Source organism: Strix uralensis, chromosome 27, assembly GCF_047716275.1.
Source record: "Strix uralensis isolate ZFMK-TIS-50842 chromosome 27, bStrUra1, whole genome shotgun sequence".
NCBI lineage: Eukaryota > Metazoa > Chordata > Aves > Strigiformes > Strigidae > Strix > Strix uralensis.
In genome coordinates, this window is record NC_133998.1 from 1,250,799 (window position 1) to 1,275,430 (window position 24,632).

The window sequence follows — 24,632 nt, forward strand, 5'->3', positions numbered from 1 at the left end:
CGGGCGGGGACAGCAAGGCCGAGACACCTGCAAACACAACATCCCCCCCGCAGGCCCTCAGCCGCCATTTTCCCCACCCCGAGGGCGTGGGGGGAGGAACGCGGGGCGGGGAGCGGCGGGGGGAGCAGCCCCGCCCCGCCCCCGGGCGGGCCCCGCCCCGCCGGTACCTGCCCCGCGGCTCTGGCTGCTCCCGGCCGCCATTTTACGCGACCCCCGGGGAGGGCGGGGGCGCTGTTCTAGGAGACCTCTGCTGCAGCCCCAGCAAAGATAAACCGGTATTATGAAAGTAGTGGGTTTTGACAACAACGGAAACAACATAAAAATAGGGAAATTAATAGAGCTGCTGTCCGGAGGCTCACAGAAGTGCCTGGAGCCACCCGAGGAAGGCGGCAGTGCCGGGGAGCGAGCGTGCCCGGGGCGGCAGCTGCTGCTCCCAGCAGGAGAGCGAACCCCGGTCCGGACGGGCTCCTAAATCCTTCCTACCGCCTGGGTTGGATTTGTGCTGTTAGAAAGCTCTGCAAGAATCTCCCTCCTTTTGTAATCTGAAGTTTCTAGCCGATGTTGTGGCAACCACTTCAGTAATTCACACTGTTCGTTTTCTTGCCAGGTAAGAACCATGTTGGCTTCCAGTATTACCCTGTTTGCAGGGAGCTTTTTTCATGTGTCAACATACCTCAGGAAAGCACGACAGAACATACCTGTGAAGAACCTGTCGTCATTTATGTTGCGTTATGGTAAGGTGATTTCACTGGGAGGCCTAGCTTCACATTTCTAAAATTACACATGATCACGGTACCTGCAGACTGATGTGTTTTCATATTGAACTGAAACACTGCAACAGACAATGAATATATTTCAGCAAAATGAGATCGTTCCTTTAAAACCTGACATACAGTTTAATAGGATAATACCTTCTAATTGCCATCAGAGTTTTCAATAACATAGCGTTTATGGTGATAAATGAAATGATGAGATTGCCAACATGCTGTTACAAGATAAAGGCATCAGAGCTCTGTGCAGCATTGTCTTATGTCCATGGCCTTGATTTTTGGAGATCTGTGATCTTAGGACCAAGAATGGGATTGCTTAATTAAAACCTGAATGATAGAAGGAAAATACAAAATTGACAGTAACAGAAAGCTGCCATTGATGTGAATGACAAAATTGTGATACTGTGGCTGGCATACATAGCAGCATGAGCAAATAACAGATGCACAAACATCTTTAATGTTTTATGAGGCCTTGAAGGATATTTCCAGACCTGTCAGGCTTGGAGTTTACATGTGAGGATTCCCCATCTGGCACTGAAAGCTATGATAAATTAAAAAAGAAAATGGCAGAATTTTTAACATCTCTCTTAATCGTTAATCTCCTTGATGGACTCTTCATTTAATGATGCTGACCATTACGTTCTCCTGACACACTGATACTGTGCCCTTCGGGAATGGCTGTTCCGGGTCATAATGTATAGAAGATTAGAACCGTTGTAACAGGACCACTTGAAGTGGTTTCTGGGAAGATAAACCAGATACCATCAGTGCAACAATGTTGGGAATGTACTATACGAGGCCTTGCCAGAGGCCCCGTCAAGATAGATAAAGATATTTGCATTTTCAGTGTGTGATTTCCCAGTGTAATTACTAAGTGCAGAGTATTTCTACACACACGTGTGCAAGGAAATGGCAACAAATTCTTACTCCTGTGTATGGTTTTGCTGCTATATTGCAAGTTCCTATCCTTCAGGTGTGATCTCACTGTTCTTCTGTTCTAAAAGTGCATTAATTTGATTTTTGGTTATGTTACTCAACTAAGTAAAACTCAAAGTATGAGTTGTCTGTGAATGAAAAATAACATCACACATTTTAACGCAGCAATATTCTGAATTTTTGGCCAAAGTTGAGTACCTTGACAGGCAGACAGGATTTACAGACCTGCAAGCTTACAAGTATGTCACATACTAAACCTACTGCTTTGTACCATGGGTATTATTGCAGAATACTGTGTTAATGACAAAAAGATTTGTTTCCTGCAGAATAGTGGAATTTTACATTCTCAGATTTCTCCTGTGCAGTGGAAATAGGTTCACATACACAGCGATGCCCTTGGCTACCAAAAAATTGCTGGTGGTGGACAGAGGAAAAACTCTTGACCAGCAGGTGCCTTAAGCTCATTGCAGAAGGACTTCTTTGAGCACAGAGAAGTGCTGACCACCATGGCTTCTGCTGCAGATCATCACTTGCATCTCATTTACACGGGAACAATTTAAATCTCTTAATCAGTCAGAAGCATTCCTTTGTGCTGCTGCTGGGGGATGCTCCCCTGTTTGAGGTTACAGCGGGCACTTGACCCCCCATGGAAGGGGCCTGCAGCTAATGGGGAGGCGCTGACGGCAAACTCCCCAGAGCCTGGGGCTGTCCTGCTACAGCTCCTACTCGGATCTAACTTTTGCACCAGGGAAAAACTCGGGTTTCTCATCTTCTACAAGAGCAGTATGGAAGGGCTCGCACACAGGGAGCAACGGAGGCGAGACCCACGTTTGCCCCCCAGCTCCTTCCTGGCTTCAGCAGGCCCCAGCGGGGCAGGCCGCGCGGGGAGAGCACCGGTTCTGCTCCCGGCCGCCTCGGGAGGCCTGGGCCGTGCCGGTGGGGGCTGCTCGGGGACGCTGCCCGCCACCTTCCTGCGCCCTCCGCCTCTCCGGGAGCTCCCCTCCGGCCTGCGGACGGGCGGGCCGGCGCAGGCCCCCCGCTCGCCCGCAGAGGCTGCCTGGACATCCCCGGCCTCGCTGCCGGGGGAGGGGGCGAAGGCGATGCCCTCGCCGCGGCGCCTGCCCCGCCACCGGACTGGTTGGGGGGGGGCTCGGGCGGAGGCCGCGGGCCCGCGCCGCACCTGAGGCGGGCCCGGGGGCGGCGCGCAGGGCCCGGTTCCCCGCGCCAGGCCGCCGGCGCGCCGCGAGTAGGCCGCCCCCGGCCGGCGCTTGACGGACGGGCCGCCGGTCCAACGGGCCGCGGGACACGTGTGCGCGGCAGCCAACGGGGCTCGGCGGGCGGGGCGGGGGCGTGGCCGGCGGCGCTGCGAGCGGCTTGTTGTGCGCGCTGCGGAGCCGTTAGCCTCCCGCTGCCCAGGCCCTGCCGAGCCGGCGACAGGTGAGGCCGGGCCGCTGTGGGCTGCGGGGCGGCGCCCGCGGAGCCCCCGGCGGCTCCTCCGAGGCCGGTGCGGGCAGGAGCGGGCGGCGAGGGCCGCGCCAGCGAGGCCGAGGCCTGGGCCTGCAGGGGGAGAGCTGGGGCCTGCGGGGGGGAGGGGCCAACTGGAGGGGGAGCGCGGGCCCGGGGCGGCCGGGCGGCGAGCCGGGGCTGCGGCCTGCGGGCCGGAGGCGGGCCCGCAGCGTGCGGGGCTGGGAGGGCCTGCGTGGGGCGGATGGGGCACGGGTAGGGCAGGAGGGGCCCGCGGCCTCCGTGCTCGTGGGCGCCAAGGCCGTGGGTCTCGCTGCCTGGGGCTGCGGCGGAGGGAGCCGGCCCTGGGTGGCAGATGCGCTGCCCGGGTCCGTGCCTCGGGGCCTTTCTTCTGGGTGATGTTGTCTTTCATCTTTATTTTGCCTGCGTGTGCACGGACACAGCTTTTAAATCTCCCACCATCGTTAAGAGTGGTGCATCTTTATTGACTGGCAGTATCTGAGGGTGGGCTTCCTAATGTGGTCAGTACGTGTTAATATTAATGCTCATTTGGGCCTGCTAGGAGCAGGGTTCAGTAATGCTATGCGAAGTGCTTTTGGCCAGAAGAAATCATGACTAAAGTAGCAGCCCACTATTGTCAGTACTCGTGGGAGGCTTTTCAAAGTGGAGTGCTTACCCTTTTTTAGTGACTGGAAGAGGCATGAATGTATCAGGGGGCCATTCAGTGGGAGGAGGTGGGTGGAAGGACGGGGTGTAGAGGTAGCCTGGAGAAAGGGCCACTGAGCTCTGGTGGAGTGGTTGGTGTGGAAGTGTGTTCTGGCTACTGTATTCTGTAGTGCTGGCTAGTGAAGTGGCATTATCTGTTGGGCAGAGGCTTGTGTCTGAGACTTGCTGAGAAAGGAAGAATGTTTTGTTGCATGAAGGACTTGCACTGGGATCCTGTGATCCACTTAATGAGGCATCTGTGGGAAATAAAGGAGGAAAGAAATGGAAAGGGTAGAGATTTATTCCCTTTATTAAGGCTTCTTGTTGTTGACATGTGGTCTCTGTATTTATGTTCCTTTTTCTTTATCCTTTTATGCCCTGAATGGGGATGTTGACTGCTCATACTGCTCTCAGCTCTTACCTCTTTACCAGTCTGCTGCTCCCCAATACTCATGTTTTAACAGCTTTTCTTTCTAGATCTGTGTGAACAGAGTTCTCTGAGTTGTATATCTCCCTTTAAAACTAGGGCGATGCATGTGTTCCATAGGCTTTATCAAGCCCATACGGTTGTTATGATTTCTTAGATTTCTGTTGACTCTTGAGTTATGTTTGTGTTGTATGATAGATAATAAAGTCTGGATTCCTGAGCCTGTAAGTCTGTGCAGCGTGATGCATTACTCTGTGGTTGTCCTAGTTTTTGTTCCGAAGCAGTGTAACTGTATTTGTATAATGATGCAAATGACTCTGTGGCTTCGTGATTCAAAGTGTTCAGCTGTCCTGAGTTAGAGAACCACAACCTGTGTTTGCAGTAGGCGCTCTCCTTGACTTGATCAGAATATGAACCGAAACATCTTAAGCTGGTAGAGTTGTTAAGTATATTGTATAGTGAGTTTATAGCTTTAGTTATTTAGCCCTGATGGTTCTGCAGTACCAGATAAATATGGTGATGCTGCATTCCTATGTGAGTTGTCTTATGCAGTGCCAGGTTTGTAGGTACAGCATTGGTAGCAAGCACAGTCTAAATGGAAGTGTGACTGTTGTATATAGCATCTTTCTTAACTTAATCGTGTCTGTTGAATGTGGCCGGTGTCTAGTACTGACGTTAGCTTACCGTGAAATGTGCTCTATGCTCCTAATTAAAGCATTCTATTTTCTGTTTGCTGCTTCTTGCTGTTCTGTCACTTTTTTTCTTGCTGAAAAAAGCCCTCCTTGTCTTGACCTGTCAGAGACATATCATCTTACTTTCAGAATCTATTTCTTTAAGCTGTTGCACCAGCCTGCTTTCTTTCCTGAAGCTTTGGTCTCTGTCTTGTTTCTTGCTTATTTGTTATGAGCCCTCTGTGAATTGATTACAGTAAAATGTTATTAGATGTCGTGCTGATTACGAGTCTTGTGGATAAGCTACCTGTGCAGGTGGTAGACTTTCAGTTACAGGAAAACTCAAGCTTGCTGTATTTACAGACTTCAAAAAGATGTTTAGAGAGTAGTTCCAAGTACTTTAGAAAAAGCATGGAAGGCAGCTGCAGGAGGTTCTCACCAGTTGAAGCATTTAGGAAGCATGACATAGTTCAGCAAATGAGAGGTGTTAAATTTTGCCTTTTATTGGAAATTGATCAGGGCACTTCTCCTTTTTGATGTGCACTTCTGTGATCTGGGCACCTGCAAGCTTCAAACTGCTGGCTGAAACGATCCCTTTGATTATACAACCTCGTTATATGTAGGTGATATATGCAAAAATAGATTTTTAAGCTTCTTTTGTTTTGCTGGGTTTTTTTGGGAGTGTAGGGTGGAAATAAGCTATGCTGAGAAGGCAGAGACGATCTTCGTGTGCATGGTTTTGCTGCTTTTTTTAAAAAAAATATTAGTAGCAGTGGCATAGTAAGTATAAAGTATAATTTTCCTCTCACCCACCGCTTCCATGGCCTCCTTGTAGGAGAGCAGTAGCACATTGTGATGTCTCATCAAGCCTTCAGAGATGGATTTCCAGCTACTTGTTTTGTGCTGGTGAACGAGTTGGATGCTGTCTCCTCCTCCTTTTGCTTCACTTGCCTTCCTGTCCCATGGAAATGAAAGTACCAGCTGCTAATCCAAGGATGGATCCATGTGTGGGGGCAGCTGTTGGTGGAATGTGTCTGGAATCTGCAGTTCTTATGTCCGCTTCTTCTTACCTACTGCAAGTGTCCTGTGCGTAGGAAAGGAGTTGTTCCCTCACAGCACAGTTCTTTGTCTCCAGATGTTTTTTTTTGTAGGTGAAAAAATTGCCAGAGGCAGTTGCTGACACTGTCTGGAACAAGGGAGATAATAGGTTCTTTCTTTTTGTTATATCTGTTTATCATAAACCTGTTCTTTTTAAAATACCAATGCAGAAGGTGAGATAGTCTCAGCTGCAAAAAGCTGTCCAGCTGTCTCTTCTCTGCGCAAGAACTCCGTTATGTTGACTGTCAGCACCTTCCACAGTTGTTTTGTCCCTGGGTCAAAGATGCTGATGTGAAGCTCTGAGCAGAGCTTTGTAGCCTACTCTCTGTCAAGGCTAACTATTAACCTTGAAAGATGAGGACATCTCAGATCTAGCTGCAGATGTGGAGTATCTTAACTGCATAGTTTCCAGTTCCCCTTGTTCATATATAGCAAGCAGAGATGATGTTGGGAGGCACCAATCTTCCCCTTCATGTTAAAGCAGCAGTGGATGGTGATTATGCCCGGTCTGTATCTGATTTCTGCAGCACCCTAACTATGATTAGTTTTGTTCCTGTGAATTGAGTATAGTTCATCAGATTGATGGTAAAATGAGGTCATTCCTCTGAAGAATGCAGCTTATTTTTTGGCCTCAAATACTTCTGTCTCTGGCCATGTAAGTATTGACAAAAACATTTACCTTGATGATGTCATTATACGGATGTGAATAAAAACAACTAAGAGAAGTGTTTCAAGGCTTTTTAGACAAATCTGATTGTTAAAGAATATGTAAGACTACTTTGTTAAAATATTAAAATTATGACAGTTGAGATTTCTTAGGCTAGTAATACGTTAAAACTAAGTTTATGCCCAATGTTATAAAACAAATGAGCTTAAAATATGTTGTACTAGAAATCGTTGATTTAGCATATGGAAGTAAAGTTTGTTGAAATGCAGTAGCAGATTTTAGTAATAGCCACTTCTGGTGCAGAGATATTTTTGTTGTCAGAACTGACAAAAATGTTGGAATCTTAAATTTAGTCAAGCTAAGGAGAAAAAGGTCTTCATTCCAGGTTTGCAAAGGGGAAGAGGAACCAATAAAAAGATGAGATCTATTAACTCTGAAAAATCTGAAGGACTGACAAGCAGAAACGATCTATTTGGTCACCAGATTTACAAACAGAACTTACATGTTAGTGTGGAAGGAACATACGTGTTCAAGTTGAGCACCTTATGTGGCTTAACACTTAAGAGTTTCAATCTAAAAGAATCTTCCTGTCTAAAGGGAAACTTTTAAGTGACCTTCACTAGTATGTTTCAGTAGACTGGGTTGGTTTCATTCTTGGAGGAGAGAGGAGAGAGTACAAATGCCAAACAAATCCAATTGAATATAAATTTCTCCTGTTTGCTGTTTTAAAATATTGTGGCTGCAGGGGAGATGAGGGGCAGTCAGATGAGACAGCTATGTGGGAGAGAACACCCACCTTATTGATTGCTGTGGGACAATAAAAAGAGAAATAAGGTAACAGTACAGTTTGGGGGAAGGAATCTGTGACACCTCATTTTCTGCCTTTTAAGTTTTCATGTGTACCCAAACATCATCCGTCAAGGTTCTGGAAGATGGCTATTCCAACGAAACATAAGATTCATGCTCATGAAATGCTGCCAATCAGCCTAAGCATGCATAACAAGCAAGAAAAGGTGAGATCAAGATTCTTCCTTTGTGGTCATGGACTTGCTTTTTGGAAGCAGCATCAGGCATCTTGCAAACATAGACACATTACCTTGTATCTAAATTATTTTTGTTTAGAAGGAAAACCCAAGCATTATCACCTGCCTTTCCAAGTATACATAAAAATAATCTGTTGGAAGACTTAAGCACGTAGCTCAGATCTGAGTTGAGGTTTTGAAGTGTGTGACCTAATCTGTGCGTGTACATGCCAGTATAACCTTTTATGTTAAACATAATGTTTTTTCCCCTCATATGCTGTATAAATGTTACTCTTGAACTGAAGAGAGAATCTGTGGATGTTTTCCGCCCCCTTCCCCCCTCTCCACCCAATTGTTTTTTGGTGTTTGGTCAAGATTAAAATCCCCTGCTACCTGAGGTAGTGTTGTATGAATGCAGTGTGAGTCAAACAGCAATGGGTCTTGCCTGGTGTTGTCATTGTCCTGTATGGATGCTCATGGAGGGGTCTGTGCTTGTGGGGTGCAATGTGGAGAGCTGTTGGGGACATGAAAGGAGTTTGTGTAAAGAATAAAAAGGGTTTTCTTGGAGATTATGGGCAAGAATCTGTGGCATAAGTAGAGGGGTCTGATTTAAGACTTCTGGCTGTGGAGCATTTGGAAACTTTTCTTTTTTCTGGAAGGCATGTGGAGGTTTTTCTGCTGGTGTGGCTTCTAAGGTAAAACCTATTCTGTACCTTACTGTGATTTCTGAGAAGAAAACATGGGTTTTTTTGGTGTGGGGTCTTTTTCCCCCCCCAAGTTTCTGTCCCTTCTATGTCTTGATTAAACTCTTGCTTCTCAATCCTGTCTTGACAGCTGGCTGCAAATCAGGTTTTTGCATGGCAGTTTTCCTGAAACAGTTAAAACTGGTGGAGATTCTTCAGGCCCTTCCCTGTGTGTGGCATTGCTTTTGGCATGTGTTCAAACCTGGACATCTCAGCACCTCTGCATCTGCCTTCTGCAGCTGTGTGGATTGGTTTGGCACTTCCCTTGATGTAGCAGTGTCCTTTTTGTTCTATTTCAGGAGCGATCTCCAAGGAAGACTGCTTAGCAGCTTCAAAATGGAGTGGTAGAGCAGTGTGCAAGACAGCCAAATTTGTTGCTTGCCTTTGATTCAACCATGACTTGGGGCAGGGTGGGGGGCATGTCAACAAATACCATCCATATGCTGAAGAAACAGGAGGAGGTGAGGTCTCTTCTTCGTATAGCCCATGGAGATGCAAGTTCTGCCGCAGTTTGAGAACCATGCTGTGCTCAGTATGGCCCATTCCCGGTGTTCCAGTGAAGGTGCCACAAACTGTGCCACAATACTTGAACAGATTTATCTGTCTCTGGGCAAGTGTCAGATACTGGTGTAGTCTGTGTGCTTCTGATATCAAGGACAAGAAATACGTTTGAGGCAGCTCTGACCTTGTGCTCGGCACAGCTGGTGTTACACTCACCTGTGCATCTGCAGTGCTACAAGGCTTTCACTGTCCGGAAAACTATTTTGCATAAATGAGAATAGTCAGTCCCTGGAGTGATAAGACCTGCTGCCTGGATTTTAATGAAGGTGCTAATTGCTGGCATGAAGGAGCACAGAGCTCACTGCTACTGGAAGAATTTCCCATCTTAAGCTGTGCAGTAGCTAAAATGCTTGTGTTATCTATCACCTGTTGAAGTGTCTACATTCGAGTTTGTGATCCCAGTGGAGCAGACCTGTGAACAAGGTGTGGGTATACTAAGCCTCTTGTCTGATCTTAAAAACAGTTAGTTACTTATCTTGATGATGTTCCTGTTTCAGCTTATGTCCTCAGATCCATACAGGTCTTTCTTCTTAGCAAACATTTCACAGTGAAAGACTTAACAGCACTGTATCCTAGAATTCTGGATGGAGATACTGAGTGTCATTTGGAAGAAGCTTTTATTGGTCTGCTGCCAGAACCATTTGTGCCATTTTTCTTTTAAACCTTCTGGGATCTTGTGTACTTTTGTGAGAAGGTGATTGTCATGGTCAGTGGAATGTTTCTGAAAAAAATAGCCTGGAGAGCTTTTCAGTCCAGTCCCAAGAATGCAGACCTGGCTGTTGGTGAATGAGCAGTCTTTGAAGCAGGTAGTGAAGCGTTGGTCTACATGAATTTGAGCACCCCCAGAATTAATGGAAGATTTGGGCACAGTACAGATGGTTCCCAGTGGTTGCTGGGTGCATCCTTGGCATCATAAGTTTGAGGGCATCTTGCACAAGGAAGAAAAAGAAGGCCACCTTTTAAAACAAGCTGTTACAGGGTTTGGTTATTTAAAAAAAAATCTCATTTTAGGAACTGCAGTGCAAGGGAACTTAGTCTTAAGAATTCCGTTTTTGGGACATAGAATTGAAGACCTTTTTTGGAGAGGCTGCAAAGTACCAGTCTCATTACAGGTAGCCTTCCCGAATGGAGCTGTTAGGCCTTGTTTCCATCCTTGACCTGTCCACTGAGAATATAAGTGCGATCAGACTTCTGATTTATGTCAGTGTGGGCTGACAAATGTCAGTTAATGAAGTTATAGAGCCAAGTTAGTTTCTAGGCCTAGTTCTCAAGTCTGGAATATTTACTGATATAATTTGATTGTTCCCTCTGAAAAAAGATCAGGAGACTCCTTCAACATATCTTAGTGAGAGTGAAATAAAAAACTTGTTATGTAGCATTTCTCATTTCATCCATATTGACCATCTTATACCACCTTTTCTTTTTGGAATTCTTTTCAGTACGCAAAGGTTAACAGTTCTTCAGGGGCTGTTTTTATTCTCACTGGAATGAGAACTGTTCAACCACCAGCGGAGGAAGTGGTTTCCCACTAACTTCCAGGATGGCCAGAAAGTGTTAAGTCTTGCAGTAGATTGTGTAAGTGCTTGGTGAAAGATTAGGAAGGAAGAAGCATCTTCTTTATTAGCACTCTGCTCCTTTTCCTCTTCTTTACTATGCCTTTATCGCTTCTGCAGGCTTTTGTTCCTGGTATCCCATGAAAATGTTTGCCAGGCCTTTATGCAAGGACTTCCTATTTATTTTTTTTTTCTAATGTCTCAATAAAAGCAGGTGGAAGCCTTCCTTCACAGTTCTAATTGCTTTTGAATCAACAATGCCCTTGGCACTCCTTGTTTATCATGGGGAGATATAGATGGTAAGTATTGCAGTGAGATTAGAGGCTGTGGTAGAATGATTTAGTTGATAGCCACTCGCCAAACTCCTGTCAATTTGCTTAATGCCAGATGTAAGTCTGGTAACCTGCCATCACGGTGTGTTGGGGAGTTTTCTGTGCTTGGTGTCTAGCTGTGACACTTCCTTTTTAGGCAGCAGATACACCTTAGAGGATAAGGAAAATAGATATTTTTTTTTTTTTTTTTTTAGTATAGGAAATAGCAACTTCTTCAACTTGACAGGAGGAGAATCATGGCAGCAGGAAGGATTTGTATTGTATCTTGGGAGAATTTGGTTGAAGCGAAGGGAATTTGAACTTTGGTTTCGTAAAGCTGGGAAGATCTCAACATTTCTTCCTTTGCTTGCTAAATACTCTAATTGTACTGTACAGCTTCCATACTCATTAACATGTTGGTATGTTGTGCTTGTATGGCTTGAATTTTATAAAGGACAAAGGCAAGCAAAGCTGCATTCCATTAAAACAATTTTGAAAACATAAGTCATCTGGTTTTATAGCTCAGGTACATTGAACAAAGAAGGTTCAGATGTTTGAGTGTCATTTAGCAGAATGGGAAACTTTTCAGAGGTTGTGCTCAGACAGTTTTGACAGAGCTGGAAGAGAATGTGTATTTAATGCCATCATTTCACAGTACAACTGAGACAACCTGGCAGCTTGAAATCATCTGATGGGGGGGAGTCTCTTCCCCTGCCTCTAGCTTTGCAGTTTCTCCTCTTGCTCTCCTATCCTCTGGCATTAACTGGTGCTTATCTTGCTGGAAGGAAAGCAGATTAAAACTGCTGACAGAACAAAAAGTGCTTCCCTCCTGGTGTAGTTTTCCATTGCTCTCATGGTACAAATTGGTTATCCTGTGGGCAGAAGGGTGCTGGGGCTTGTTCATGTTGATACTCGAAACACAGAAATGGGGGGTGGAAGGCTAATCAACGGGTGAGGGGGAGCAGGACCTCTCCTTCTATAAGATGTCAGCTGTTAATGCTTCAGCACATATTTCAAAAAAACTAAACAATTCAGCTTATATCTATACTGTGCTAAATCTCAAATCAACATAAGTCTAGTCATGGATTATTCTAAAATGGTGTATTCCGTTATTGCCATTTAAAAAAAAAAATCAGACCTTCGCAAGAAGAAAGTATGAAATAAATGCCAAACATGACTTAACAATAGCTACTGGTGAAGGGACTGAAAGTCCCTTCCTGCAGGCAGCATTCCCTTATTCCCTTTCTAGATTTAGGATTTCTAGTTGCTGTTCTTGACTTTTTCCATTGTTCAACTTCTAGTTGCCAGTAGCGGTGTGGTCCCTGGAAAGGCTCATCCTTTATCCTGATCTGTAGAATAAAGCAGTGTACCATTGCTGCTCAGGCCCTTAGCATAGAGGGTGGTGGTGTAGTTTCACAAAAATCTATAAGCTGATGCTACATAGTTGTGGACGTAGGAATGCTTCTGACCCATCTTAATGCAAAAATAAATTGGTGAACGTAGCCAGTATTAACTACGTGATACTTGCTGGCTTGCTCTGCGTTGAGATGAGCTAGAAGCTTTTGCATCCTCTGAACACCTGACCTGATGTTTTACTGGTGGCTGAGTAGCAATAATATCTTAAACTGTTCTAATTCAGCTCGGATTGATAATCCCCTCAGGTAAGATTAGCACTGTGCTAGTGATACCTGCTTCGGATAAGATGCTCGGTTCTCAAGCAAACTGCAACTAGAGGAATTTTAATAGTTGTTGCTTACGTACAGCGTGTTATGTTATTCTTTTGGCCAAATGAGTGTATTGGCCAAAAGTTCTATTAAAGTAAACACAAAGTTCATTTTTGAGCCTGTGGTAATTAATTCTTCTGTTGTGACACTGAGAGATTCAGTGAGAAGCAGATTTCATGCAGAACTTGGAAGGTTTACACTAAACTTTCAGAAGGGAGTTAGTTGGAAGTCTGCTAAATTTCCAGTGCTTGAATTTATTGGACTGATCTCTTGCATCAGGTGAAGGGTTCATTTACCTTTATTCTGGAAATACAGTGGTGTGAATCTGAATTTACAGAGCTGGTAAGCTGAGTATTGCAAGAACAGATTATTAGCTAAGCAAGCATTGCTGATTTAGCTATATGCAGCCAAACTTCTGGTGCTGTTCTTGTGGCGAGAACTCTGGATTAAAGAAGACTCAATCCTCTCAGATTAGCCTTAATTTAATCAAAAAATAAGTGTTTTGATAAGGTTATCAAAAAATAACCTAATAAAATAAGGTTTTATGCCTCTTACTAGTGGAGTCTGAATTGAAAATACTCATACTTGCACCATAAAGTTGCAATAATGTTTAAGTTGACATGTCTGTGTGCTGCTAATAGGCCAAAGTGTTTGGATTCTGTGGTAAAATGCGCAAATAGTGCAATTTAAGAGGAGGAGTGCTGAACTGAGCCTTAGGAGGCCATGAATTCACTTCAGGTTTTTAGCAGCTTTTCTGTTAATTCTGTGTGCTTCACAGCTGGTTTTAAGAGCTGTTAAACAAAAGCATGTTGTTTTGGAACTAGAGATGTTTAGCCTCTCAGACTGAGAGGATGAACAAATCTGCAGTAGCGGACTTGAGAACTAGAGTCTGGAACTGTAGAAGAAATTGGCTTCTTGGTTGGTGGTGTTTTCCAGAAAGAACTCCCTGAATCTCCTAGACCTTGTTTTTTTCCTGCTGCAGGCATAGGGTTTAGGTATCCTGATTCTGACCATCTCAAAGTAGTTGTAAAAGCACTATAAAATCTACTATTCTGGCAGGCCATGGAGGAGAGGCAGCTTGGGTCTGTTGTGAGTTTGGGTTGTAGATGTCCTCTGCATCTGAAATGACAGGGTTTAGTCCCTGCTGATGGCTGAGTAGGGCAGAGTATCTTCATGCGGTGGAATTTCTGGATGTTCTCTCAAGGCTTTCTTTAAAAAGGTGCAAAAATAGAAACTCTATCGAATACTCAATATGCACCAAAGTTGGTGTTCCAGTACAGATTCATCCATTTCATATATGCAATTAAGCAGTCACCCAAAGGCAACCACTTAACAATAATGGGGCCTTCAGATGCGGGGTAGGCAACGTGCAAAGGAGAAAACATTTCAAAAATAAATAGTCCTCAATTGAAATACTGAACTGTGTCTAGTAGATCTGGCTGCTGCTCCTCTTTCTGTCATTTAAGTTCTGGGCATAAGGTTGGAATTAGGGTTGAGGTGGTGGTTTTGATTCTGGCTAGTCAAGTGCTTGGACATAGGGAATGTGATTTTTAACTCAACTGTTGTGAGTATGTTGGTGTTCACCAACATGTGTGTGTACAAAATCTGTCTTGATGCTTTTTATTAACGTTAAAAAAACCCCTTAAGAGCTCTTTAATGGTACATAGCTTTGTAAAATGGCATGCTTGTTAGTTTGAAAGAATGAATAGTCCTGGAATTTTCAACAAATAATGTTTTTTTATGAGTGGAAAAAATGTGTAATTGAAATAATTGCTTGTTCTCCGTTTTTTAAAAATAAATATTCAAACTTCAGGTGGAGAAAGTTTGGCTTATTGAAATGCAAAGATCTAGAACTTATTTGGGATTTTTCTCTTTGCAGATATATTATAAAATGTCTAATGGTTATGAAGATCACATGGCTGAAGATTGCAGGGATGATATTGGTAGAACAAATTTAATTGTGAACTACCTCCCTCAGAACATGACGCAAGATGAGTTACGAAGTCTATTTAGCAGCATTGGCGAAGTTGAATCTGCGAAACTTATTCGGGACAAAGTTGCAGGTATAGTCTAGTATATAAGAAATTTTTACTTTGTGATAGACTGCTCAAGCAAATACTTAATTGAATGCAATTTAATGTAGAAATATTAAATATTTGTGTGTGTAATCAAACTATGGACAAGTATGCATGTAACTACAGTAATGCTAAGACTAGACATTGAGTATTAGGAAGATAGAATACTTAAGGCTAAATTAATGACTATTCTGTAAATGGTGAAGAATTCAAAGAAGTACAGTTTCCAAATTTGAATATCAATAGGCATGTCTAAAACCGGTTTGAATTTGGTCCCCAGCTTATTTATTCTTCCTACAGTCTGAGCATTTTTGACTCTACCAGAGCTCTGAATATGCAAACAAACCTTTTGATCTGATTGTGATCAGTAAAATAAAGGTGTGGCATGTGTCTGAAACGCTTGTAGGCCTTACCACTCTTCAAGAATTTGTTCTTGAACTTGTAAGTTCTTTAAATAGGATTGTTAGCAGTAGCTTTAAAAAATGAGAGGAATGAATTGTTCATATTTGTGGAACTTAATGTTTCCTTGAAAACAAACAAATGCTGGTAGAGCAACTGGTTCCATAAGCTGTATCTATTTAGTTGCAGGAGCTTTTTATCTGCCTTGTGAAGATGTTTTAATCCTTGCACTGTTAAAAATCTTAATTTACAAACTCTGGTTATTCTTGTTGAGAATCCATGGAATCTTGGATTTAGTGGGAGAGCATAGTTGTTTCTGTAAATAAAAGTAATTGTGCTGGTAACTAGCTATGCATGCTTGTTTGTTCTCAGCCTGCAGATGATTGCCTTGTGGAATTTTCTGCTGCAGATGCTCAATCTTGTGTTTCAGAATCTAGCAATACTGACTTAGATAATTATCTAATCCATAACGAAACAGGTCTGAAGCTACTTCACTGTCTTGTAAAAACTGCATGAAAGCTGATGAAACACATGAGAATTCTTTGTGTGTTATCTTAACTGACTCCAGTACTTTGTTTTATATGCTTGAGAATAGACATGAGAACTGAATAATTAAAAACTTTAGAATTTACTTCCAGAATGGCTTCTCTGATTTCCATGTCTTTAGTTTTCCTGTTTTCTTTCAGATGAAGTTTCACATGATAGCCGTCTATCTAAATCTGTACTTATGGAATGTATATGTAAAATCATCATTAAATAGTTATATAAAATACTGATTTTCTTGAATATTGTGATAGCTGAGTGTTCAGCCTAGATGTTGACATAGTTTGAGATGCTTAGAAGTAGAGGCTTGCTCTGGAGGCTACTTTTGCAAGGAAATAAGTCCACTTGTTTAACGATAGCAAGCCAATCATCAAATGTCACGGCTGATCCACACCTTAGACTTTCCAATAAGCACAAAATCATCTGCGTGGGAGGTAAGGATATTTTAAATGGGAAGGAAGACACGTCATGACCGATGTTCGAGAGTCTGCTTCACACTGTTTCCTGTACTATTGAATACTCTGGTAAAGTGTGGTTGACTTAACTTTGAACTTGGCTGTGCTGGGTAGTTTAAAGCCCCAAACATATGTGTGTGTGCTTCAGGTTTTTCTTAACAACCCTCTGAAGAATCAAAAGTAAAATTCCCATTAGCATTGCAGAGAGTCCTTGAGTGCCTGTGGACAAAACGCTTGCTTTTCCTTAAAGTGATTGCAAGTGTTTAGCTCTCCATGGCTATCTGTGTTGGTCAGACCACTTAATTTTGTTGTTACCTAATTTTTTGTTCACTTGCAACACTGTTAGAAGGAATTACCTGTCTTCTCCGTGCTTGCTCACTGATAGTTTTGGAATATCCGTAACTAAGAATTGGCTTCTTCAGGAACCTTCTAAAAAAATGTACAACTTTTTCTTTTTTTTTCTTCGTTTTGCTTTTCTTTCTGCCCCTTCATGTTTGCATTAAGATTTCTGTACTGTAAAACTCCACTCTAAGCAGATCTGATGTTTGGCTGCCCCTGAAAAGAGCAGTCTTGTGGCACAGTTCTGCTGTTCTTGTGCACCACTTGCATTTTTCTGACCCTATGGCAAACTAGTAGGAAAGTAGAGCTGCAGAAAAACCTGTTTAGCTCCCTGACCTTGGTTTCGGTGAGGTCAGATAAGTCATAATATTGGCATGTAAGATGTAGTGGTGTTGAGTGGCCTGGGCAGGAGGGAGGTAACCTCTGCTTTTGTTTGAATTAGACTTATTAGAACAGTTTAGTTCTTTTCAATGAAATCACAGCTTTGGTGCCCTCATGACATTCTATTAAATCAAAGCATTTTGTCTTTGGAGTTGCTTTTATTGATTTCATTTGCAGAGTTAAAATCAATGTTTGCTAATGCTTACTTTTCATAAAACAATGGCTGATACATATATTTTTCTCAATTCTCTTAATAATGAAACATGTAGGGCAGAAAATGTCTTCTGTCTGAAATGCAGTTTTTAGTGACTGAAATGCAGTTTTTAGTTTACTGAACTAGCCTTGGCTTTCTGCTGACTGATTACTTTGCTTCAAGAATCAATCTGAAAGCCAAAGATTTGTTTTGAGCAAAGTATTTCATTATGATCAGAGTATATATGTTGTCAGGTTTTGTTTCAAATACAGCATGGTACTGAACAATCATATGTTCCATGTATTAGATTGTGCTTATAAAATTTAGAGAAACTCTTTGAAACCACTAGACTGCTCATCCTTTATTTTGTTATTGATGAATGCTATAGGAAGTTGAAAGTAGCAGCAAACCATAGTGTCAGTTTACATTCCTTACTACAAATTTTCTGCTCTGTGTACACATGGATTATAGCAGCTGGTAAAAGTCTAACTATGCATTTGTTTAGTTGTTTGAGACATAACTTCTTTTTCTGTTTTTTGCAGTAACTGTAAAGAGAAGCTTGTACACAGTAGATGAACATTAGACAGGGTGCAGTGCTCCTTCAGCTCTTCCTGATCATGCTGGAAAGATAGGGTGCTGGTCTCTTCATCTCCAATCTGTGTATTGCATTTCTAAAGCACTTCCAGACATGGCTTTGCTTAATCAGTACTTAGGGTCAGTGGGCAAATAATGGATTGTTGCTCCATTGCTCACTGTACTTGTATTTATGGTAAGTATGTCTTGGACACGCAGGATTTTCAGAAGAGAATTATAGAACTCACATTGGATATTGTTCTTTCTGTCAGATCTTAAGACTTAGCACTAGCCATACCTCAGGGCTTTGAGCCCTGGGGAAACATTAGAAGGTCGCTTCCCAATATAGTATGGCACAGAGTCAAGTCCGAGATGTAAGTTTTCACTGTTACATCTCCTGGCCTTTTGTGGTAATTGCTGAGGCTTGTGAGTAGCCATTGACCCAATTCAGTTGATGAAATCCTCTCTTCCTGTGGCTCTGCCTCAGGAGGCTGAGAGCAAGGAAGAGTTCTGGTGTTTGTCCCATCGCTCTGCACTGAGCAGATCGTAGCCCTCTAGAACTGACTTCAGACACAATGGTGCCAAACTTGTGCTCTGTACTGATTTTTCTACCCAGCAATGTGTACAGTGTTAAATGTACACTTTCCTGGAGCAGCTGCCTCCTACCATAGATGATTCAACAGAAGAAATATGTCCTGTACCATATTTTGTATTGGGGCTGTTTGACTTTGCTGGCACAGTCAGATTCTGGGGTCTGGGTTTCCAGCCAGTCTGCTGTGCTGAACTCCTCTTACAGGTGAACATTTTTAAAGCATTTCTCCTCCTTCAGTACTTGTTAATGTAAAAATCCAGGTCTTTGTGCCACTCCAGTCTTGCTGAATTTCTTGCAGCGCAGATGCAGGTGGCTCGTTGTGGTAGGATGTCTGTGCACAATGTGGATGCTTCTAATCAATAGCTGTAAATTTTTTGAGAGAACCTGGTCGTCTTTAGTCTGCTGTTTGTGCAGGTGTGCGCAGACTATTAGTCCTTCTGGACCAAATGCTAAAGCTGAAAGTTAGTCTGCCATGAGCGTAAGTTGTATTTGGTTTCTCTATTTTCCCCTTACCCTGCTGAAGTGTTGGTACTTTCAAACCCTACTGTCCTAGAGCTCTGAAAAGGTTGGGTTAAACTTTTCCTGTGTGTTTAGTGTCTCACACCACTGTGGGATCTGTTTATTGCTCATGACACCCATAGCCCTGCTCTGAGAACCTGCTGACAGGTTTGCTGTGTGCACCTCTCTCTAAAAGTGTTCCATCTGATGGCAGTTGATTTTATTAGGGAGGCCTCCAACTTCTTGAGGGTTCTTGTTCCCTCCCTTGCACCTTCTGTACGGCTTGAGCCGGGAACAAGCTGTCCCTGTGATTCTCATGACAGAATACTCATGACTTTCTGCTCTAGGGAATCTGGGATCCTTCAGACTGTGCTAAAGGCTCTGTCTGTATCTGTCAACTACCAAAACATGGCCATCTCTGTCCAGACACTGAAAGGAGACAGTGGGCTTCCTCTCCATTGTCTACATTTGCTTATGTAAGTTTTTGAGCTCTGGAGCTCACTGAGGTTCAACTCCTTGATCAGCAGCTATTAGGGACAAAGGTATCGCTCCACTATTGCTGAAAAACGTGGAGCAGAATGGACATTTTGGGGTGACTTGTTCAGGTTGTGTGCAGAAATCTGGGGTCCATTTCCAAACATACTGTTGCAGCTCACTTGCACTGCAAGTGTGCACGTGACATGTTGCTTACAGGACCAAAAAGAGATCACTTCTAGGGGGTTGGAATTCCTCAGGAATCGGTATGCATCTTCACCTTCTCCCTGTCTTCTGTGTTTGTGATGTCCCCTCTGGAAGACTCTTTCACAGAAATTATGTAGCTGAAAAAGAAATGAATGGCTGTGTCCTTGTAGGCTTTTAAAGGAAAAAGAAAAGGAAGATTTTATTGTACTGCTTTCAGATGCTGAAAGGTGGTGAGTAGCTCTCTAGCTCACATGACAGGGTAACTCTATTCATTTCACTAGTGCAGTGGACTCCAGTCTAGAAACAGAATTGTTAAGTGTCCTTGTTTTGTGGAAAGTATTTAAAGTATTTAAGTACTCTTTGGCTGAAATTGTTTCCTTTTGCATGGAGAACAACCATGAAATTGCTTATGCAGTTTTGCTGTTAACTGTGTAATTGGAATGCATCATTACCTCTGGATTTTTTTTCTAGCTTTTTAATCACATTTGGTGGTATGCAATTTCTTTAAATGTGGATTCTAGAATGCCTAGCAACAATGGTTAACTTAATGAAAAGTGCAAATGGTTTGCAGACAAATTGGCCAAATACTGAAAATGTTAACATCCTTCCAGCTTTGCCAGCTTCACTTAATTTCCTTTATCGTAAGTTTGGCCATATAAACTACCTCAGAGGTCGTAACTGAGTTCTAGCAAGGATATGGGAATATACTTAATGTAAAGGTTGCTTGGGCTTAAGTGGATTCAGAGCACAACTAGTAGAAGCAGCAACTGGTTCCTTGGCTCTGTGTCTAAATGTTCTGGGGGTGTCTGGGAGCCCTCTGAAGAACTGAGTGCTTGCTGCTGCTGGGAGAGGATTGTTGTAGGAGACTTTGACTTCTAGCAAGTTGCTCTGAACTCTGTCAGAGCTTGATCAGAGGGAGATTGGAGCTTTTCTTCCAGCTGACCCCTGGTTAGGGAGAGTCAGGCACCTTTTTAGCTGTTGCTTGGGACAGGCCTATATAACAGTCTAGCCTAGAGCGTAACTCCCAGGGCACAGCGATCAGGTGTAGCAGTGAAGATGGGGACCATGGGCTGTGTTGTGATCAGCCTGTATGCACTCGGCAATGGTGGTGACAAGCTGCACAGGCTCCAGCAGTCATTGGAACAGCTGTAACATCAGAGGCCTGGGCCAAAGAAGAGGGATGAGCTCTGCAGGTCTCGGACTGCAGGGGGTGCCTGGGGCTTCTGGCTTAGGCTGGGTAGAGACATGTTCTTAGCGCAGCAGGAGGTGTGCGCTGCTAGAGGACCTCTGTCACCACGTGAGGGACCTGTGGTTGAATTGAAAACCAATCTGAGGTTGGTGATCAGCAGCACAGAGCCCAGCTGAATGCGAATCACTAGCGGAGAGCCCAAAGGTTTGATATCAGGGTCAATTCTGTTTAAAATTTTTGTTAATGACCTACATAATGGGACAGATTGCACCCTCAGCATGTTTGCAGCTGATACCAAACTGGGAGGAGTGGCTGGTACGCCAGGTGGTTGTGCTGCCATTCAGTGTTCTCTGAAAGCCTTAAAGCAGGGCTGGCACAATGGAGGATGACTTCCTACTGTTGTAGGGTTGTGGGTATCCTTTTAGTCTATCAGGAGATACTCAGAGGGTTAAATATATATATATATTTGTGCTTAGTATCCCTCCTTACGATACGCAGGCACATAAAGTCAGAAAGGCCAACACAGTTGTACTGGCCATTGCATGAAGTAATCTGTGTTATGGAAGCTGACATCTTCATTTGCCTTTCTTTTCCCTCATCAAGCCATAAAAATGAGCCATATAGCAAAATCTTTAGTTGTACTCTTAATATTTCTCAACATGTTTTTAGTGGGAGTTATTGTTCCACATCTTAGAATACTTCCATTCTCTTCCAGTGGAGCAGCAGTATGTTTTTGCAGAATAACGAATTAGTTCAGCTTAACCTATGATCGTGTGGACTCTGAACACTTGCTGAGGTTTTGGGTTGTGATGTTTGCAGCTAAAAAAGTGTCATTATTTGAAAGCTGAAGTTTCTTCCTAAGGAGATGAGGGAGATTTTTCAGCCCTCAGTGTCTTGAATAATCAGGTTTCTGTTCCAACCACAGATGAACAAAATCTGTCCTAAAGTTTAAAGAAATGAGATCTTATAGTAAGTGGGCAAGGCATTTTCCTCCCACAGTTCTCCTCAAGAAATCAGTCTGATATTCATGCACAGTTTTGGGCCTGGTATTTTCTGTGTTCACTTCACAAATGCTTTTCACTTCACAGCATCTAGGGTGCTGGCTATTCATCTGGAAGAGCCCTGGAGCAACTTAAATTAAATCTCAATAGAAAAATGTTCTGCAAATGAGAGAAAGGGAAAAATAGAGAAGATGGAAATAAGTATGCAGAAGGGCTTCATTAAATGAAATTTAATTACTAAAAATGTTAAACTGTTTGTTTTCAGCATTTAAAGCTGTCACTCTTACTGCATATGGTCACATTTTTAAAATATTGTGGAGATAGTGAGATTCCTGGAAGCTGTCTCTTTGAGCCAGGGTAAAGAACAGACTTATGTCAACTTAGCTTTGTAGTTTTTGACTTTTTTCTCAAGAAGTGTCTGTTTGAATTGCTTGTAGTCATCTTTTGTTTTGAGGCAAATGCCATTTATTTTGCAAATGGAGGAGTGACGACTTTATTTGTAACTTGTAATGTTTCCCTGAGTTGTTTGAAGGTCAGGCTTTCCAAACCAGTTAAATGTGATTTTGCCATTAAACTTCCGTAAATGAGACTATTCATCGTTTGGCCATGGAACAGAAAGGCTTGTGTCCTGGTTTATAAAGCCAAATGAAGCAGTGGGGACACAGTCTGATCTGAAAATCGTTATCAGTAAAACTAGATATTATTTTCTTTGCTTCCTTTCTAGTTCCCTTCTTTTGCAGTCCAAAGTCTTTTCAGTAAGACATGCTGGTTTTAAGTCTTAAGCAGGAACTGGCTCAGATGACAATCTGTGTCTTAGTCGTAGAAACTGTAATAAAGCTGAATTCAGTTACTGTGGAAGAAAGGTAGTGAGCTGTTGCATTGAGACTGATCATAGAGGTGTTTAAAGGACAAATATTGTGGAAATGCTGAAATACAAAACTAAACTTTTGGTTTTGTACTCCAAAGGGTATGCTTGAAGTGTAAGTGGAGCACGATACAGCGATTCCTGGCGTAGTGTTGACCTGACTAATCCAGCCTTACAACAGTACAGTGCTTCCCAGGTGTCTTACTAGGTTAGACACAAGACTAGACTGTCTCCCTAGGCTGAGCTTTGCCCCCAGCCTGACACAAACATAGTCATAGAATCATAAAATCACAGAATCACAGAATCATCTCGGTTGGAAAAGCCCTTGAAGCTCCTCCAGTCCAACCATTAACCCAGCACTGACAGATCCCAACTCCACCAGATCCCTCAGCGCTGGGTCAACCCGACTCTTCAACCCCTCCAGGGATGGGGACTCCCCCCCTGCCCTGGGCAGCCCATTCCAACGCCCAACAGCCCCTTCTGCAAAGAAATCCTTCCTAAGAGCCAGTCTGACCCTGCCCTGGCGCAGCTTGAGGCCATTCCCTCTTGTCCTGGTGCTGGTTCCTTGGCTCAAGAGACTCCTCCCCCCTCTCTGCACCCTCCTTTCAGGGAGTTGGAGAGGGCCATGAGGTCTCCCCTCAGCCTCCTCTTCTCCAGACTAAACCCCCCCAGTTCCCTCAGCCGCTCCCCATCAGACCTGTGCTCCAGACCCTGCACCAGCTCCGTTGCCCTTCTCTGGATTATGTGGGATTTCTGCAGTGTTCTCTTGGTGTTTGCATGACTAATGATAGTTTTGGACAGCGTTTATGACTAAACTGGAGATGAAGCAGAACTGTAAAAAGTAATTCAGAATGATTAATTGTAGCTTCAAGTAGTTACTCAGGGAAGAAAAAAAAAAAACCAAACAACTTGCTTCCATTTTCCAAAATCTGTATAAAGACTGTAGAATATTTTTTTTAGGCAAAGTGAAAGTGATTTTTAAGACTAACATGCTACTTCAGTACCTGTACTAAAACTACTGTACTTTAGTTCTATCTCAAGCAGCACATTTTCTAGTTTTCTGGGACTTACTGTGGTCGCTATGGTACAGGTGGGAAAGAATGGATGTGTTTCAGAGAAGGAAAGGAACTTCACAGTATCACTGATGAAGCCAGGTGCAAGGACTGAAGAATGGAGGGCTGGGTACTTGGGGACTGGATCAGGAGAAAACTTGTGGCTATGGGTTTCAGCTTCAGATTCATGTGTTTTCAGAGTAGCTGAGATGCATGATCTGTATTTTTAGTGAAGGACTGAGTATAGGGGGTGTTTCCTGTATTTTCAAAAATGTACTGAGAGCTATGTAGTAGACTAGTAATAAATAGAATCACTTCCATGTTGTGATGATAGGGTTTGATCACAATAGGCTTGTAATGGAAAATCATGCCCTTCTACTGTTAGTTTTGAAGATCTGTGATTAAATACTTCAGATGTTTGTTCACATCCAAAAATAGGTTTTGACAAAAATCCTTCAAGAAGCTGTTTTCTTTTCTTTTGTAGTATGAAAACAAAAACTGCCAAGGGGGTAACAGATAGCAACTGCTTGTCTCCAGAGTCGAGCCAAGCAGTTCTTGTAGAACATAGCAGGTTCTGCAGTTGGCATTTAGAATATTAAAGTGAAAAAGTGGTTAAAATTTATGATGTGGAGCAGATTTAACATTGGGCTGAAGGACATGAGAAGCTAGAAACCAACATCATCATCTGAGACCAGCGGACAAAAAAGCGACAGAAGAAAACTAGTGGAAACCTACAGAAGTGAGTTTTCTCTCAATTAAATAGACTATGAGAGTGGGTGCTACCAAAAATGTGTGATGGAATAACTAGTCCACTGAAAATTGGTGGAGTCTGTGTTCCTAGCTGGGTAGCAGTTTTGGTAATTCCAAGATTTGGTTTAAGCACTACACTAGGAATAAACTCAAAATTTAGAAATGGTTTGATGACTGGGAGAAAATATTGTGAGGGAGAAGAAAAGTGGGATTCTTTACGTTCTCGAAACCTTCCCTTAATACTTGGTTCTGTTACATCGTTACTTAGATGACCTATGCCTATAGGCTGTCTTAATACAAAAAGACCTTGTTCTGTGCAACTGGAAGAACATGAGATTAAGGCAGTGTTGAGTTTCTCTGTCATTTTGGATCATAGGATGGTGCAGTTTTAAGG

The 24,632-nt window shown here is 43.1% G+C and overlaps 1 protein-coding gene across 6 annotated transcripts in view; it reads left to right on the top strand.

The window, feature by feature from the left end:
* The first annotated feature begins 440 nt into the window (after window positions 1–440).
* Window positions 441–24,632, top strand: part of ELAVL1 (ELAV like RNA binding protein 1) — a 47,043-nt gene continuing 22,851 nt past the window's right edge. The window contains exons 1-2 of one of the 6 annotated variants that reach the window (XM_074851611.1): window positions 441–607; window positions 14,532–14,715. In XM_074851611.1, coding sequence (XP_074707712.1) covers window positions 14,544–14,715 — 172 coding nt within the window. In that variant the 5' untranslated portion in view covers window positions 441–607; window positions 14,532–14,543. Of the gene's footprint in view, window positions 608–3,048; window positions 3,144–7,517; window positions 7,752–14,531; window positions 14,716–24,632 lie in introns of those variants that run through there. The other 5 variants (XM_074851610.1, XM_074851608.1, XM_074851609.1 and 2 more) reach the window with 5 other exon arrangements.